This window comes from Trichomycterus rosablanca, chromosome 12 (assembly GCF_030014385.1).
Source record: "Trichomycterus rosablanca isolate fTriRos1 chromosome 12, fTriRos1.hap1, whole genome shotgun sequence".
Lineage (NCBI taxonomy): Eukaryota > Metazoa > Chordata > Actinopteri > Siluriformes > Trichomycteridae > Trichomycterus > Trichomycterus rosablanca.
Genome location: NC_085999.1, coordinates 6,875,158 through 6,892,296, shown reverse-complemented (window position 1 = coordinate 6,892,296; position 17,139 = coordinate 6,875,158). Strand labels below are relative to the sequence as shown.

Genomic DNA, 17,139 nt, shown 5'->3' with positions numbered 1-17,139 from the left:
AGTCACAACTTACTGCAAAATGGCAATGAGAGGAATACTCAGTGAAACAAATGCCACAACAAGAGTCCTAAAACTCAATCAAGTAATGTCACTTAATCAACAGTTCTGTTCCAGTCCTCATAACTACAACAGGGTGTGGACTTTTTATTTTAGAAAGCAACAGAGTTCAGAGGCAGACTATATACAAGCATACAATAAGAAGGTTAAAATACAATACCTCTAAAATGAGCACTCGAATAGAAAAACTGGCTACTGGTGTGTGAATTGAATCAAGAGTTTGGAAGTCCAACAGTACATTCATATTCTCAGCCGGTCTTTGTAGCATTGTGCAGTGCCACAAATTCTCTCCTGACGTTGGCAAGAAAAGCAGAGAAGTTGTTGGTCTCCTGCAGTCGGCGCTCTAGATGATCCATCTGCACCAGTGGAGGATCACACGAGACGACTAAAAAAAGGCCAAAAAAAAACCATAATGCATTTCATTCTTACACATTCTTAATGTTTGTTGATATTACAACAATTCAACAGTTATTCAGTCAGTTAGTTTATCACATAAGCAGCTTGCTTCATTTAAAAACTGGAATGAAATGTCCTAAGGTGCAGCACAAGAAACAACAGTCAGCCTTAAGCAACAATCAGCCTTAAGCCTAAAGCTAGCGTATCTTACCACTGCGCCACCTGAGCGGCGTAACAACAGTATTTTAAAAGCTATTGTATGTAACAAGGGAGACTGCTGGGTTTTCATTTGAGAGCAGTTGATGTGAGGGTGAAGTAAAACACTATCGTAGAATGCCTTTATTTGTCATATATAAAGATACACATGTACAGTACAATGAAATTATTTCTTCGCATATCAGAGCGCAGGATCAGCCACTGTACGGCGCCCCTGGAGTCGAGAGGGTTAAGGGCCTTGCTCAAGGGCCCATCAGTGGCTGCATGGCAGAGCTGTGATTCGAACTCTCAACCTTTCCATTGAAAGCCCAAAGCTCTACCCACTAGGCTACCATCATCGCTTTTTTATTGAAATATATCATATATCCATGTTAACAAACATTTCTGTTTTATTGTGATCATCCGGATTGTTAGGCTTACTGGTAATTGCAAAGACAACATCATATTAACCAATGCACATTTTGTTGTGCAAGTCTATTTCCTGAGGTGGTAGTACAGAAACAGTAAACTTACTTTGGTACACGCCGTCCTCACTTATTCTTAAAACGAAAGTGTAGGGACCTTGTGGATTCTTGTGGTTAATGTTTCTAAAGATGAACTGTAGCTTCTCACCTTCACAGAAACATAGATGGTTATTCCTATAAACAACACAAATGTTCACTTACAGTGGGAGACTGAAAAGCTTACCCTGGATTTTTCTGATCTCCAGACATAGCTGTTCCTGGAAGATGTCTTTAATTTTGTTCAGGTTCTTCAGTCTGTCCTTGTTTGCTTTGTTCTGTGAGTGAATCACTAAATCATACAAAAAGAGAACATACCAGCAACAAATAAACTAAATAAATATTCATCGATTTTTTTTTTTGGTGAATGTGTAATATAATAGTAATTAATAAAGATGCATAAATAGTTTATTATTAGTTTTTATACATTCTCTGTTCCTGATCTGGTCTTGCTTGAGCTTCTCAATCTTCTGAATAAGAAGTGCTTTTTGATTTTCTTTGTCCTCAATTTCTCCCACAATTTCAGGCTGTTCAGCACTTCTCTCTCTCACTGAAGAATTCTGCCGTTTTAGCTCTTAAAACAAACAAATAAACATGATTTTATTAATTATGCATATTACTCAACAATGTAGTTTCTAAATTCATAAGTAATAAATAAATAAAGGAAGGAAGAATACATACCTTCTGTATATGCCTGTATAGTTTCAAACATACTTTCATCTTCCCTGCATTTTTTGGAGCATGTATCTGAGGAACAAACAGATCATTAAGAAACTATAAGAGATCATATAAATAAACACAGTTAGTACTGCTAAAATATGTTTTTTTTATTATAAAAAGTCATTATACTGCATTTACATTTTCGGCATTAAGAAGATGCTTTTATCCAGAGCGACTTACAGTACTTTGACAGTATACAGTCTAAGCAATTGAGGGTTAAGGGTCTTGCTCAAGGGCCCAACAGTGACAACCTGGCAGTGGTGGGCCTTGAACCAGCGACCATTTGGTTACTAGTCTAGTACCTTAACTGCTGGGCTACAACTGCCCTAGGTGCTGCTTAGGCTTTTTTTAAATCTTGTTTTACACACAGCAGTTACATAATTTAAATAAGTCAAATTTACAAGTGGATGTGTGAATATGTTTAATCATGCCAGTCAGCCGTAATAGTGACACAAATAAAGGTACTGAATTAATTTCTTATTTTGATAAGTCTGTACAGAACAGTAAATATGTAGACTTCTCAGTAAAGAAAGGTGTTAGGCTTTATGATGTGGTTAATTGAACATGTTACAGAGACAGACTTGAACTGATGAATCTTGTGTAACGAGTAACTACCTGTACTGTCATGAATGTAACCAAAGTGTGTAAAACATGACCTTAAAATCCTAATAAATAAATAAATAAATAAACATGCCAGTCAGAACAGTAAACATGTAAACTGTAATTTTCTGCATGATGTGGTTAACTGTACATGTTACAGAGACAGTAAAAAGCCAATATGTAAAGTATACTCTCAAGTATATATAAAGTATATTTGTATTAATCATCACACCGTTCTGCCAGTCTTACCCAGCACAGACTTCATGTAGTGTTTGTGAGCTTGGCAGAAATCCACCGTGGCTTCATTCATCACCTCTCCCATCGCCTGAACCAGCAGTTTATTCCTGATCTCCTCCAACTTACTGCTGAATTTCTCTCCAACATCCAGATCCTTAATCGATGCCATCTTCACCTTAACACAAACACAACTTTATTACATACACTTGACTAGCAAAGCCTTTTAAACTATACCCGCATTACGACAAAACTGGCCCTATGGGGTACGATTCGTTACTGGTTTAAGCACGTGAGCAATATATCCAATAGAAAGCGTGAACTGAAACTAGTAGCCAATAACAGCATAGAGGGCGGGGCGAGTCGGAAAACGGGTGCGGAAAAATTAACGGAAAACTAGCTAGCCAATTCAATATCAATAATCACAAATAAAAACGTACAGCCAACATGGTTGAACAAACTATAACATGTGTATACTACAAACTCATAATAATATCTACACCGAAATAAAATAACATTGACATATTCTTACCTGTTTATTATCACTCACAATTAACAGCTCTGTTTACTCAGTTCAAAAAGCGGCGCCTGAAATCCTGACCCGGACATGACGTAGTATTTACGTAATACGAGTTAAAATCATTTCTTTTTTAATCTGTTTTATTTATGTTGTTTTATTGTAGGTTTTCTAAAAATATGACATATGTTGGGTCAAAAAATATATACTTACCAACTAACAAAGCTGGTCCTTAAGCTGTTCAATGTTTGCAACTGGTGGCATAAATCTTTGTTATTGAATATGATTGACTGTAGCTGCTCTGTGCCCATATTCAGTGGATATATTCAGAGCCCTTAACTCTTTATCTTTATAGATCCTTTTAGAGTTGTTTATAAATACATTTTAAATTTGAAATATTCACAAAAGTTTGCTGTGTTGTCTCAAACTGTGGTCAGGTGCAACATGTTTGCTTTATGCCTAGTTCAACTTCACACTATACGTTTTTTGCCCTGATTTTCACTCACCGACTGGTCGGCGCAAGATTTGCCGGTTCGGGAGCAATTCTCTCAATCGCTATGTGTGAACTGTTCAACAACTCGATCCGAGCGGCTCGCCGTGCGCTTGAAGAGAGATATCTAGCATGTCAAATATCTGGATCTGAGTCACACAACTGGCAATGAGTGCTATGTCGAACAGCCAATGAGAACGCAAGATACGGTGTGAGGGAAACGCAGGGGAGAAATTGTAAAAAGGTGGGACATGGGCATAATATAGTTTATATCAGAATACATCGGCACACACACAAGTTTTACAGTATTTCTGACCTTATCGTTCTCTACAAAACATAACACCAACGCTGCATTGCAAAAAATATTTATTAACCTCCAACTCACTATAGAACAATCCATGCTGTTCTTATTTTTCCTACTTGATTTTACGCTGCACATCAGAGCACTCGTCACTTCTCGCGTTTGTTTTCATGACAAAACGTAGTTTGGGAGACCAGAGAAGCTTGCCTGCGATTCCATTTGGTGATAGATGGTGTAGTGTGAAACCCCCTATCGCCGATCAGTCGTGTAGTGTGAAATACACACCGACTTGAAAGACTCCCGATTACAAGAGATCCAGTTGTGTAGTGTGAACTGTACAGTGACCTGACGACTTGGAAAGTCGTGTAGTGTGAACTTGGCATTACTTATTCTTGAGATGTGTCTAGAACTCAATTGGCAATCACCTGTTTCAACTCAACTTAATTAGACATAAACTGGAAAGACGCACATCTGGCTCTGTAGGGGCCCACCATTTACTCTGCATTGTCAGCGATCAAAGTGTGGCAAGGCATAGTTCAGAGAAAGGATATTAAATCCAGGGACCACAGAGTATTCAATAATTTTGAAATAAAAGACATTTGCCACATCAAACTGGGCATACAGGCAAGAAGTGACTTGGTACAGGAACCCATTGGTCACTCTTAAAGAGCTTCAAAAGTCCTGTGCATAGATAGGAGAACCTGTTGGACAGACAGCACTCCAAAATGGTCCCCACACACACTTTTAGGTCCTCGTATGTACTGTACTGTTACACTGTGTGTATTATGTTGTTGGGACTTGTGTTCTGTGTTGCAGCCTGGTTGTTTCATTTCAATATGTACTTGTATATAGCTAAAATGACAACAAAGACTCTTGAACTCTTAGTTCTATGTACATATCTACATTGGTCCTCAAAACCTGGGTTACATCCCTGCCTATGGTTAATTTTTTTGTAGGGCATCATACATGCAGTTATATACCATTATTACAACTATGGCCAATCGACAGTAATTAGTCCACTTGCCATATGTAGGGGAAAATGAGTTATAAAAAATACACGAAAAAGGGACACAGAGAGAACATACCTAAGTCCACCCAATCAGATATATTAGAACACCAACCTGCCGAGCTGAGCCTCATTGTTACGCTGTACTACAACCCCTGGCAAAAATTATGGAATCACCACTCTTGGAAGATGTTCTGTCAATTGTTTAATTTTGTAGAAAAAAAATAAATCACAGACATGCCACAAAACTATCATTTTTCAAAATGTCAACCTTCTGGCATTAAGAAACAATAAAAAAAAGAAACAAATATAATAGTTGTGGTCAGTCACAATTGCTTTTTTTAGATCAAGTAGAGGAAAAAAATATGGAATCACTCAAATCTGAGGAAAAAATTATGGAATCACTCTGTAATTTGCAGTTTAAAAACAAAACATCTGCAGCAGATTAGATTTGCTAATTATTCTTCAGTTTAAAAAGAGTGCTCACACCTCGGAGAGCTGTTGCACAAAGCAGATTGTCATGAATCATGGTTCCAACACAAGATATGTCAGTTGAAACAAATGAGAGGATTATAAAACTCCTTCAAGAAGATAAATCATTGTGGAATGTCGCAAAAGATGTTGGTTGTTCCCAGTAAGCTGTGTTTAAAATCTGGACCAAGTACAAACAAAATGGGAAGGTTGTAAAAGGGAAGCATACTGGTAGACAAGTGGCCGGAAAGTGGAGTCAATGTCTGTGACTGAACTGTAAGAAATCACCTAAAAGAAATGGGATTTACATACAGAAAAGCCAAACAAAAGCCATCATGAACACCTAAAAAGAAAAGACCAAGGTTAAAGTAGGCTAAAGAAAAGCAATCGTGGACTGTGGGTGACTGGATAAAAGTGATCTTCAGTGATGAATCGCGAATCTGCATTGGGCAAGGTGATGATGCTGGAACTTTTGTTTGGTGTCTGTCCAATGAAATTTATGAAGATAACTGCCTAAAGAAAACATGTTAATTTCCACAGTTGTTGATGATATGGGCCTGCATGTCGGGTAAAGGCACAGGGGAGATGGTCTTCAATAAATGCCAAAGTCCACATTGAAATTTTGGACGCTTTTCTTATTCCATCAGTTGAAAGGATGTTTGGTGATGATGACTTCATTTTTCAAGATGATAATGCATCTTGCCATAGGGCAAAGGACGTGAAAACTTTCCTTCAAGAAAACATATAATGTCAATGGCATGGCCTGCAAATAGTCCGGATCTCAATCCATTTGAAAATCTCTGGTGGAAATTGAAGAAAATGGTCAATGACAAGGTTCCAACCTGCAAAGCTGATCTGGCAACAGCAAGAGACAGTTGAAGGCAGATTGATGAAGAATACTGTTTGTCATTAGTTAACTCCATGCCTCAGAGAGTTTAAACCATTATAAAAGCCAGAGGTGGTGCAACAAAGTAATAATGGTGCAGTGTTTTCTAATGATTCCATAATTTTTTCCTCAGATTTGAGTGATTCCATATTTTTTTCCTCTACTTGATCTAAAAAAAAGCAATTGTGACTGACCACAACTATTATATTTGTTTCTTTTTTTATTGTTTCTTAATGCCAGAGCGTTGACAGTTTGATAAATGATAGTTTTGTGGCATGTCTGTGATTTATTTTTTTTCTACAAAATTAAACAATTGAAAGAACATCTTCCAAGAGTGGTGATTCCATAATTTTTGCCAGGGGTTGTATACATTAGAATTAATTTGTTTCTCTGCAATGAGCAGATGCATCCTCATGGTGTCAGTGTTGTAACATAACTCACTCTTTATTGTACAACTGAAGCTGGTTAATTCCACAGTGATTAGATAGCAGCACTCATGTAAGACATCTGCAGTGCATGTGCTGTTCGTTTCTGGTTGTGTATTAAAGTCTTTCATTAAAACCACCACATCAGTCAGTCCCTGCAGGAGCTTGGCACTGTGCACTCAGCTTACTTCATAAATTCAAAGGTCAAACTTCATCAAAGGCTTCACCCGATGAAATCCCCCAGTCATGAACTCAATAACAAGAGTACAGCATGTTGTACTAAATGGCTTGTACAAATTCTTCCCTCTCATCTCATTATATCAAGTGTTTCGTCTGCATATGCATATTCGTTCACATAGAGATTTCACAGTAGTGACCTGGGTTTTATCTTTACTCTCAATTGATTATTGGTTGGGTGAAGTTTACCATTTTGCATGTTCTCTTTATGTCTGTGTGGGTTTTGTAGGATCGTGGGATGTATGTTATCGTGGGATCGAGTTTAAGCTGTGCAAGGTGTATTTCTGCCTTGAGTACAGTAAATACAGGCAGTGTTTTCTGGTCTCCCTGACCAGGTTACAGTGCTTTTTCATATTATTCATAAATTTTTTGAGTGCTAATTGCACACTTATGGTTTCCCGGTGTTCTACTACATGACAGTAAAATAAACAGATTAACCCCTGATCAAAACAAATGATGATCTTGTCACTGCACCACAAATGACACTTGAGACTTTTGTATAATGCGAGTCCTTGCTGGCTTCTTACTTGTAGAAGGTATTGTAGAATTACCTAATACATGCCGTCTGTTTAATACATGATTTAAAGTAAATTAAACAACACTGACTTATAAGTGAGCTGAGTTTAGTTTCAACTGTAAAAAGTCACCATTAAATCAAATTCCCAATTCTATTCCCTCCAAAGCCAGGACCTAAAAACAGCTATATTCAAACAGACTGAGAAGCAATTAGAACACCACTTGTTTTCCCCTGAAATTATGTTATTTTTAGCTTCAACAGCAAAAAAAATTCAACCACCATTCCTCTTCAGTAATTGTTTCAGGGTCGCAGCTGTCCCAGACCTTATCTGGTTACAGAGAGCAACACACACACTTACCAGGTCAGACTCAGGGCACAGGGACACTACATATTTAGGGTGGAGGGAGAAATCTCTAATATCCAGACGAAACCCTTGTGGATAACATGCCAGATTCCTTTGGGAGGTGGGGTTCAAACCCAGGTCTTTAGGACTACATGCTGTGCTGCACCCACCAACAAATGTAACAAATGTGGCATGGTGGCTCAGCATGGTGGCTCAGCTGGGTTTGATTCCCAAATAAAGTGATCTGGGTTCTTTCTGTGTGTGTTTGTGTGGAGTTTGCATGTTCACCCCGTGTCTGCATGGGTTTCCTCTGGAAGCTCCAGTTTCCTCCCACAGTCCAAAGACATGCAGTCGGGTTAACTGGAGATACCAAAGTCTAATAGTATGTTTGTTTATTAGGATTTTAACGTCATGTCCCACACCTTGGCCACATTCATGACAGGAACGGTAGTTACTCATTACACAAGGTTTAACAGTTCACACAAGGTTATAGCGAACACTTTTTTGTATCTCCAATTCACCTCACTTGCATGTCTTTGGACAGGGTAAACCCACGCAGACATGGGGAGAACATGCAAACTCCACACAGAAATGACCCGGACCGCCCCACCTGGGGATCGAACCCTGGACCTTCTTGCTGTGAGGCGACAGTGCTACCCACTTAGCCACCGTGCCACCCCTAATAGTACGTAATAGTGTGTTTGCTCTGTGATAAACTGGCAACCTGTCCGGAGTGTTTCTTTCCTTTCGCCCTGTGAATTAAACCCACCGCGACCCTTAATAGGATAAAGCGGTGGTAAAACATACAATGAATAAATATTAGGAATATTATATTTGTATACGAGAATATTTATTTATTTATTTATTAGGATTTTACACTTTGGTTACAGTCATGAGAGAACATATAGTTACTCATTACACGAGCTTTATCAGTTCATATGTGGACAACAAGTTTGTATCTCCAATTAACCTGGCTGCATGTCTTTGGACTGTGGAAGGAAACCGGAGCTCCCGGAGGAAACCCACACAGATACGGGGAGAACATGCAAACTCCGCACAGAAATTACCTGGACCGCCCACCTGGGAATCGAACCCAGGACCTTCTTGCTGTGAGGTGACAGCGCCCCCCCCCCCCCCCCCCCCCCCACATCCCCAGCAGGAACTCGGGATCACTGGGAAGCCGTACCCTGTGACGTCACAGGGCTCGGGCTGGGGGGGAGGAGCTTGCGCGCTCCCGGTGGAGAGTTCTCGCGGAGTGATAAGCGGCAGAAGTTTTTACTCCGCCGAAATCATTTCTAATATAAAACAAGGTAAGTTTATTTATTCTTGTTTATAAAGTATCGTTTAATTGTAAAGAGACTGTGCTAATGAACTAGTGTAAGTAGTAAATAAATAAGTGTGCTGTTGTGTACAAGGCGGTGTGCATGTATTGTAGTGGAGTTTGTGATGTGTAATGTGTCGGGGCATGTTCCTCACTGGGACCTGTGTGCAGTTACAGGTGGATTATTTATATTAAAATGATTTGTGCTGTTTACATGTTTACTGTACTTCTAAACTTTAATGTGGTTTATTTCTTAACAACACGAACTGTTAACATCAGAGTTCTGCTGGTTTAAAAGCTGCAAACTGTAAACTGTCCTAAAGTTTAACCTAACCTACCTTACCAACAGTTACATTACACTAGTGAAGTCACCAAAATGTATTTACAAATGTAAAATCTGTCACATAACCCCTGTGTTTTAGTAGAAACATTGTGTCAGTATAAACATATAACTGGAAACATTGAACCCTCATGTTCTATTTGGGGTCCCTAAAGCCCTAGATCCTCTTTACTTCATGACTTTAACTAATTTTATGGAAACTGCAAATAAAGCTTTTATTTTTATGTTGAACTTGTGTTTTAAATACATTGCTGTTTGGGGTCAGAGACCAAAGCTGGAATATTTGATTAAAGGCAATAGATTTCATATGTATTTAGATTTTGTCTGGTGTTGAGAGTACTCTTTTACACACACACACACACACACACACACACACACACACACACACACACACACACACACTCTCAAACTCAAAAGAAGCTTTATTGGCATGACAAATAAGGACATTCGTATTGCCAAAGCAAGTTACAGAGAAATATAAACAATAAAAATAAGAAAGAACAAAAATATACAGAACAGTTACATGTGCAAAAAATATAGAATAGAATAAAATATTAATAAAAACAGTGCAAAATAATAACAATAAAAAGTATAATATTTACAATAATGAGGTAGAAAAACAATCTGTGTGTGTGTGTGTGTGTGTGTGTGTGTGTGTGTGTGTGTATGAGACATGGTCACCCGCTGTCCCTCACCTGGTGGCAGGTGTGTGTATAGAGTGCTGCTAGTGTGCAGCTCTCTCTGTGCTCCCCCAGTAGGTGTGGCAGTTTGTCGGGGTCTGGGAGGGAGGTAAAGTTGGGGATGATGTTATTAAATTTAGGGAAGAATTGGGCCCGGGTGTGGTGGTACTTGGTACACCGGGTGAGGAAGTGCAGCTCCGTCTCTACTGTACTGAGAGTGCAGTGCTGACACAACCTCTCCTCCCGGGGCAGCCAGGACCGGGTGTGTCGCCCCGTCTCCACGGCCAGGTCGTGTGCGCTCAGTCTGTACCTCGTCAGGGTGTTTCTTAATTTAGGGTCGGATACTGTGCTCAGATAATCTGCTGCACTGTAGTGTCTGTTTAGGGCCAAATAACACTGCATTTTACTTTGAGTTTTAGTTTCAGTTTCCCAATAATTCAGATATTTGGTTCAGAGTTTTTGTGTAATTTGGTTTATTCTAATTGGGTTTGCAGATTTCTCCTGTTCCTGAGTCTTTATTGTGTTAGTGTGTGTGTTAGTGGTGTGGCGGCGTGTGTTAGTAATGTGTTTGTGTGTGTTATTAGGGTGTATGGGTGTAGTGACTCAGGACCAGTTGGATGAGGGGACTGGTATGTTTGCTCAGCTCTTGGTGTTTCAGGGCTTTATAATGATAAGATTGGGGGTCGCTCTCATTTAGATGGTTCCAGAAGTTGATTGCTCTTCTCTGTATGTTGATAATTAGTGGAAATCGGCCTAATTCTGCCCTGCACGCATTGTTCGTGGTGTGTCTATGCACCTTTAGGATGCTTTTACAGAACTCTGTGTGCAGGGTCTCTAATGGATGTTTGTCCCATACACACACACACACACACACACACACACACACACACACACACACACACACACACACACACTTTGTTCATTAATGTGGTTAATTTTAAACTGAATGTAATTTTACACCACACAACACTTGAGTCTCCAGGACCCAAAAGAACAAGGTAGTAAAGTTGATATCAAGAGAGAACAGTTTTGTGTTAAGCAAAGTTAACTCAATTTAACACTTTTCTGTACAGTAGAGCAGCTATGTTTTATTCTCTATGTTTTATACTCTTTTTTCTCTTAATCATTTTCGGTTGGAAGCAAAAGAAGAACTAATACAAATACAAACCAAGTAAGTAGGGTGTAGTGAATGTACAACTTGCGTATATACAATATACAGTGTTCAAATTGTGCATCTGGCCTAAATATGATTTACTATTTACTTACAAATGTAAAATCTGTCACATAACCCCTGTGGTTTAGTAGATTTGTGTCAGTATAAACATGTAACTGTAAACATTTAACCCTCATGTTCTGTTTGGGGTCCCTGAAGCCCCTGAGCCTCTTTAACAGCTCACAAAATATCCTAAACTTTTCAATCTTAATACTTCATGACTTTAACTAATTTTATTGAAACTGCACAAAACCCAAACCAATATTTTTATGCTGATGTGTTTTAAACAGCCCATAGGTAAAACATTAATGTTGGTCTCAGAGACAAAAGCTGGAATACATGATTAAAGGTTGAAAAGGTTAAAAGATTTTCATATGTATTTAGTTTCTGTTTGGTGTTGAGTGTACAGCTAACACACACACACACACACACACACACACACACACACACATTCTGTTCATTAATTTGGTTAATTTTAAACTGAATGTAATTTTACCCACACAACACTTGACTCTCCAGGACCCAAAAGAACAAGGTAGTAAAGTTGATGTCAACAGAACACAAGTGTTAAGCAAACTTAATTCAAGGTAACACTTTTCAGTACAACAGACCAGCTATATTTTATTCACTCTTTTTTCTAAATCATTATCAGTTGAAAGCAAAAGAAGAACTAATACAGTACAAACAAAGTAAGTAGAGTGTAGTGAATGTACAACGTGCATATATACAATGTATGGTGTTCAAATTGTGCATCTGACATAATAATAATAATAGGAGCAGTACTGTATCTATTATATCTGTATGCTGTATATTGTTTATAAGAATAGATACACTACAGCTCCTATTACTATTATTATTATTATTATTATGCCAGATGCACAATTTGCACATACTTTTTTTGCATATTGTATACACTGTAAGCCCGGATAAGTTCAATCTACTTAAAAAATTTTAGGAAACCGGTTGCCTTAAAAAAGTTAAGTAATGTATAATGAAAACTTGAGTTAGCATAACTTAAAACATTAAGTTATTACACCTAAAAGGCAAGTTAATTAAAATTTCTTTTTTTTGTTATACCAACTGCTTTTCCCAATAATTCTACTTAATATCTTGAGCTCAATGGAAAAAAACTATTGATTTTTTCTTAGTTTTCATGTTAATTACATTTTAAATATGAATTACAAATGTTTATAGAGAAACAGACACAATTATACAATTATTTTTCTTTATTTCACTTCAGAAGTATTTACTTAAAATACAACATGTCAAGAAAACATCTTTAAAACTGTACAAACTGTATATAAAGTTCTGATGAAACACAAACAGCTCCTCACAGTAACCATGAACCTGTAAAACAACAAAAAGAAACAAGAAACAGAAGTATTAAAATTAATAGCATTAATTTAAGGATTAAAATAAAGCAAGCCAGCACACTCTTTGCTTCGTATGAAGGCTAGCATGCTAACATGCTAGCATGTAGCCTAAATACGGCAAATAAAGCAGCGCTGTTTGATTATTTATTTAGTGTCAACATTAAGATCATTTATTTTAAACAAAATTGTTAAGTAAAGTACAACACTTACCAAAATTAGACGGAAGATGAAAAAGCCCCATCAGACTGGTGTACATGCTACTCAAAAATAGCATAATGAGGAAGAAAATGTTTGTCCACTTGGTTTAACAAAGGTTCCACTTCACAAAAGACATTTCAGGAAGACAAGTTTACTTTTGCAAAAAGCCTTCAATGAAAAGTAAAAAGTAATTTGCAACAACAGGTTTCAAAAGTTAAAACAAATGGCTGCCTGATTCACCAACAGCAAGCTGAAAAAAGGCGACTTACATGTAAATGGTGGCGTTTTTCTGTTTAATTACCTTAACTTAACTTTTTTTAAATAATCTGATAGAAAAGTAATTTTTTTTGTTTAGTAAACTTAAATCTTTTAGCACATTTAAATGTGTACTCAAATTAGTACAATTTACTCTGCATTTTATAGTAGAGCAAAAAAACTTAAATAATTTATGTATGTTGTACTAAAAATGTTTGATTAAATATAAAGTCCGGGCTTACAGTGTATATGCACGTTGTACATTCATTACACCCTACTTACTTTAGTTGTATTTGTAATAGTTCTTCTTCTTTTGCTTGTTCAGCTACTAGAGGCCAATAATTTCCCTCCGGATAAATAAAGTATCTGTCTATTTCTATTTCATACATGTTTTAACAGAGGCACTGCCTGCTTTTATCTTTTACTGTGGTCTGATCATGTTATTCTCCATGTTGTTTATTTACACAGTTTAATTTAAACTTTACTGAGCCAGGCACTGAGTGATGGAAAACTAAGAAAGCAGATTCTATTTTTGTCATAATGTTTGTGGGTTGGCGGATGGCTGAAGCCCTGTGATGGACCTGCCATGACCCTGACCAGAATAATGTGCATGATTTATAAAATAAACATGTCCTCATATCAGTTTTCATTATCACAAAGAGTATAATTACATTAAACCAGAGGTTTGAATCTCTCGGTGCAACTGGTGGGCTGGGCACCTACACAGGCAGGATTGGCTATATCTCTGGACTGGGGTTGAGGTATCCGAAGCCCTACATTGGAACGGCACCCTGTCCAGAGTATTCCTACCTGGCACCCTGTTTATACAGGTAAAAACTGACCCACTGCGACTTTGACGATAAAATGGTTTAAAATAAAAAATGACTGACAAGTCACCCAGTTCTTATTGAGGCTGCCGTATGGTGTTAGCATGATGTTCAAAACGTTTGCCTTTTCTGTTCCATAAAGAACAGAGGACCTGTAAAACAATTCCAATTGTTAGTGTTTATGCTCAGCCAGCGTCTGGGGTTGGAATGTGAAGTGTAGTCTGTAGTTTACAATACGCTGGAGAGTTTTAAACTATGAGAGGTAATGAAGAGGTTACAATATCCAGTAAGACAAGTTGAATGACTTTTACAAGACTGAGACTGTAATGGTTAGGAAGACTGACCCAGCCCACTGAATCTGTTCCACATGAATCCGAGTCATTATGTGTGTGTGTGTGTGTGTGTGTGTGTTTGTGTGTTTGTGTGTGGTGTTTGTGTGTGGTGTATGTGTGTGTGTGTGTGTTTGTGTGTGGTGTGTGTGTGTGTGTGTGTGTGTGTGTGTTGGCCTAGGGTGCTTCTCTTCGCAGTGTAATCACCCTTTTTTATCTTGGACTTTTAGACCTCCCTCAGAAGAGAGAAAGGGTCTGTTTTGACTTAGTTATAGAGAATTAAATTGCTGTGAAGCAAACACATTTGTGGAGTATATTGGTTTGTGTATGCTGATAGAATTTGTGCTTTTAAAATCACATCCAGCTTTACTTTACAACAAAGCAAACTGCATCAGACATTTGAGTAAAAAGCCACTGTATAAAACTGACCTTTAAACCCTGCTATTGTTAACACCCTGAAAAGTCATCATATATGAGTGGAGAATCATTAAATCATCGTGTGGACTTTGTTTCCTCTACATAGTCAACTAAGTCAGTAGTCATAGCATGAATTAGTGGTTTTCATGGCCAGTTGGCAAATAACAGGTGCTGACAGAACACATGCTATTCATTTTGAATGAAAGGAACAGGGGTGCTAACCTGACAGCTACAGGAAGCTTTAACCCCCCACTGTATAGACCATTGTGTGACAGGTCCATCCTTTAAAATCCAGTTAAGTTGGCGTGTTTTGACAAACTTTAAGTGATAATTAGATAAAGAAAATCTTGATCACATTGTGTTTTTCATGTAATTTGACTCTTTATATCTCATGTTATCTATTCTGTGCTTGATATCTAGAGAACTGCAGCCATGAGGCTTAAACCACTTAGATCCACTTAGACTAAAACAGGCTAAAATAGTCATATGAATGAAACCTAATGATCATGCTCTCTGGCTTATTCACAGGCACTAATAAAATGGGATTAATGTCTGTCAGTGGGCTCATAGATCTCAGCTGGGATGTTTTTATGATACCTCGGTTGTCTCGGTGGGTCTGGTGGCCTGTAGAGAACAGCAGGGTTAATAAAACAGACGTGCTTGGAGCCGGTGACTGTGCTGTTTAAAAAGGCATGCATCTCTGTGTGGAGCTTTTAATGACATCACAGCACCCCCAACACATCTCCTTCTAAACTTCATTCATTCATCTTCAGGAACAACTCAATAGCTTTAAGTGCTTCAATTTTACTGCCTTAGTTTATTTCTATTTTTATTCTTTTGTATATAAAAAGTTTTTATGTTTTAAAAGTTTTTATACTAAGTTTCTATTCTGTTAGTTTAATTTTGTTTTATACTTATTGACATTTGGAGGATGAACAAAGTAAGAACAGTGTAACAGCTGGTTCTTCTGTGCACATGACAATACAACTCTTGAACCTTGAATCAACTTTGCCAGAAACACAGTGTAAGGCAGGCAGAAATCTATACTGAATAAAGCACCAACTGAATGTTATGTCAAATACATTTCTCGAATCTCAGATGTTCTAGTAGATTAGGCCCGGATCTTTGAGAGTATTCAGTTATTTTCACCTGTCACTTCATCCTGGTCAGCTGCAGTGGGACCAGTGCCGAGTCAAAGTTCTGATTTAAATCCCATTGAGATGCTGTGACAGAACCCTAAACATGCCGTTCATGCTCGAAAACCCTCGAATGTAGCCAAGGAGGTGTGGGTCAAAATGTTTACAAGTTATCACAACCATTTTAAGGGTTTCTTTATTTGTATTATTCATTTATTTATATAATGTGGGATTTGTTTTAAAATTTTATTTCAGTTTTTTTACACAATAAGCATCATTTGACATAGTTTGTACCTACCTCAGAAATAAAAGGGCATTTATTATTTAGATAAATAAAAGATGAGCACAAATCCAGTGTTTTATTTAATTTTTTTTAAAGAAATAATAAAATGAAAAAATCGTATCATGAACCCAGTATTGTGAATCATATCGCACTGTGGGTAGAGTGTATCGTTACATCCCTAGGTGTTACTGATATGAGTCTAGCTGGTGAGTTGAGGACCTTTTAGGTAGAAAGAAATGTGTTACCAGTAACTAATGACTAGTGCATGAACATTTTGTAAGGTCAGTTGTACGGTGCATTACTCACCTGTGAGGATTCATGTGTTGGTTGCAAGTGGCAAGTCAATACACATTTAAGTCTTTTGAGGATGTAATTATTGGTTTCTATGATCTCAGCATTAGAGAAGGACGTTTCTATAAAGGAAACTGTATATAGCCTGTAGGGAGAAAGACTTTATGTGAGATGAATAAGTGTGATGAATGTTAAAGCTGTATATGATTGTGGGCTTTATTGTGCAATGCATTAGTCACATGAACTAGGAGAATGTATGTATTATAGACTTTGTTCTTTAATACAGACTTTATATACTGTTTTAGTACTGCTGGTACACTAAATGTTTCGGGTAGTAACCAGTAGCGTCCTGCTTATAGAGCTTGGCTCATGGCTGTAAAAGACAACACAGTTCACATCATCTCATTCAAACACATGTTCCATATGAGTGTGTGTGGGCTTCTTTTGGCACACACTCATGTTTTAACTTGTAATCAAAACAAGCACTACTGGTGACTTAACTGCTACTAAAGAACACAGCTTTCTACCATTTTGTCCCTATTATCATGTTCTAACCAACT

General features: G+C 37.7%; 2 protein-coding genes across 3 annotated transcripts in view; one reads left to right on the top strand and one right to left on the bottom strand.

Moving 5' to 3' along the window:
* Positions 1-131: 131 nt before the first annotated feature.
* spc25 (SPC25 component of NDC80 kinetochore complex) lies at positions 132-3,321 on the bottom strand. 2 transcript variants are annotated; one of them, XM_063005810.1, is made up of 7 exons: positions 3,256-3,321; positions 2,739-2,901; positions 1,851-1,916; positions 1,597-1,743; positions 1,357-1,461; positions 1,183-1,281; positions 132-442 (listed from the first exon to the last, which is right to left on the bottom strand). In XM_063005810.1, exons 2-7 carry the CDS (start codon positions 2,893-2,895, stop codon positions 306-308), a joined length of 711 nt encoding a protein of 236 aa, XP_062861880.1. In that variant the 5' UTR covers positions 2,896-2,901; positions 3,256-3,321; the 3' UTR covers positions 132-305. The 2 variants fall into 2 exon arrangements, with proteins under 2 accessions (XP_062861880.1, XP_062861881.1); XM_063005811.1 differs by having other exon boundaries at positions 3,274-3,295.
* Positions 3,322-9,153: 5,832 nt separating this feature from the next.
* tanc1b (tetratricopeptide repeat, ankyrin repeat and coiled-coil containing 1b) overlaps positions 9,154-17,139 on the top strand; it is a 150,435-nt gene continuing 142,449 nt past the window's right edge. Inside the window, exon 1 of the mRNA XM_063006489.1 lies at positions 9,154-9,226. The gene's annotated coding sequence lies outside the window, so the exon portion shown is untranslated. The remainder of the gene's footprint in view (positions 9,227-17,139) is intronic.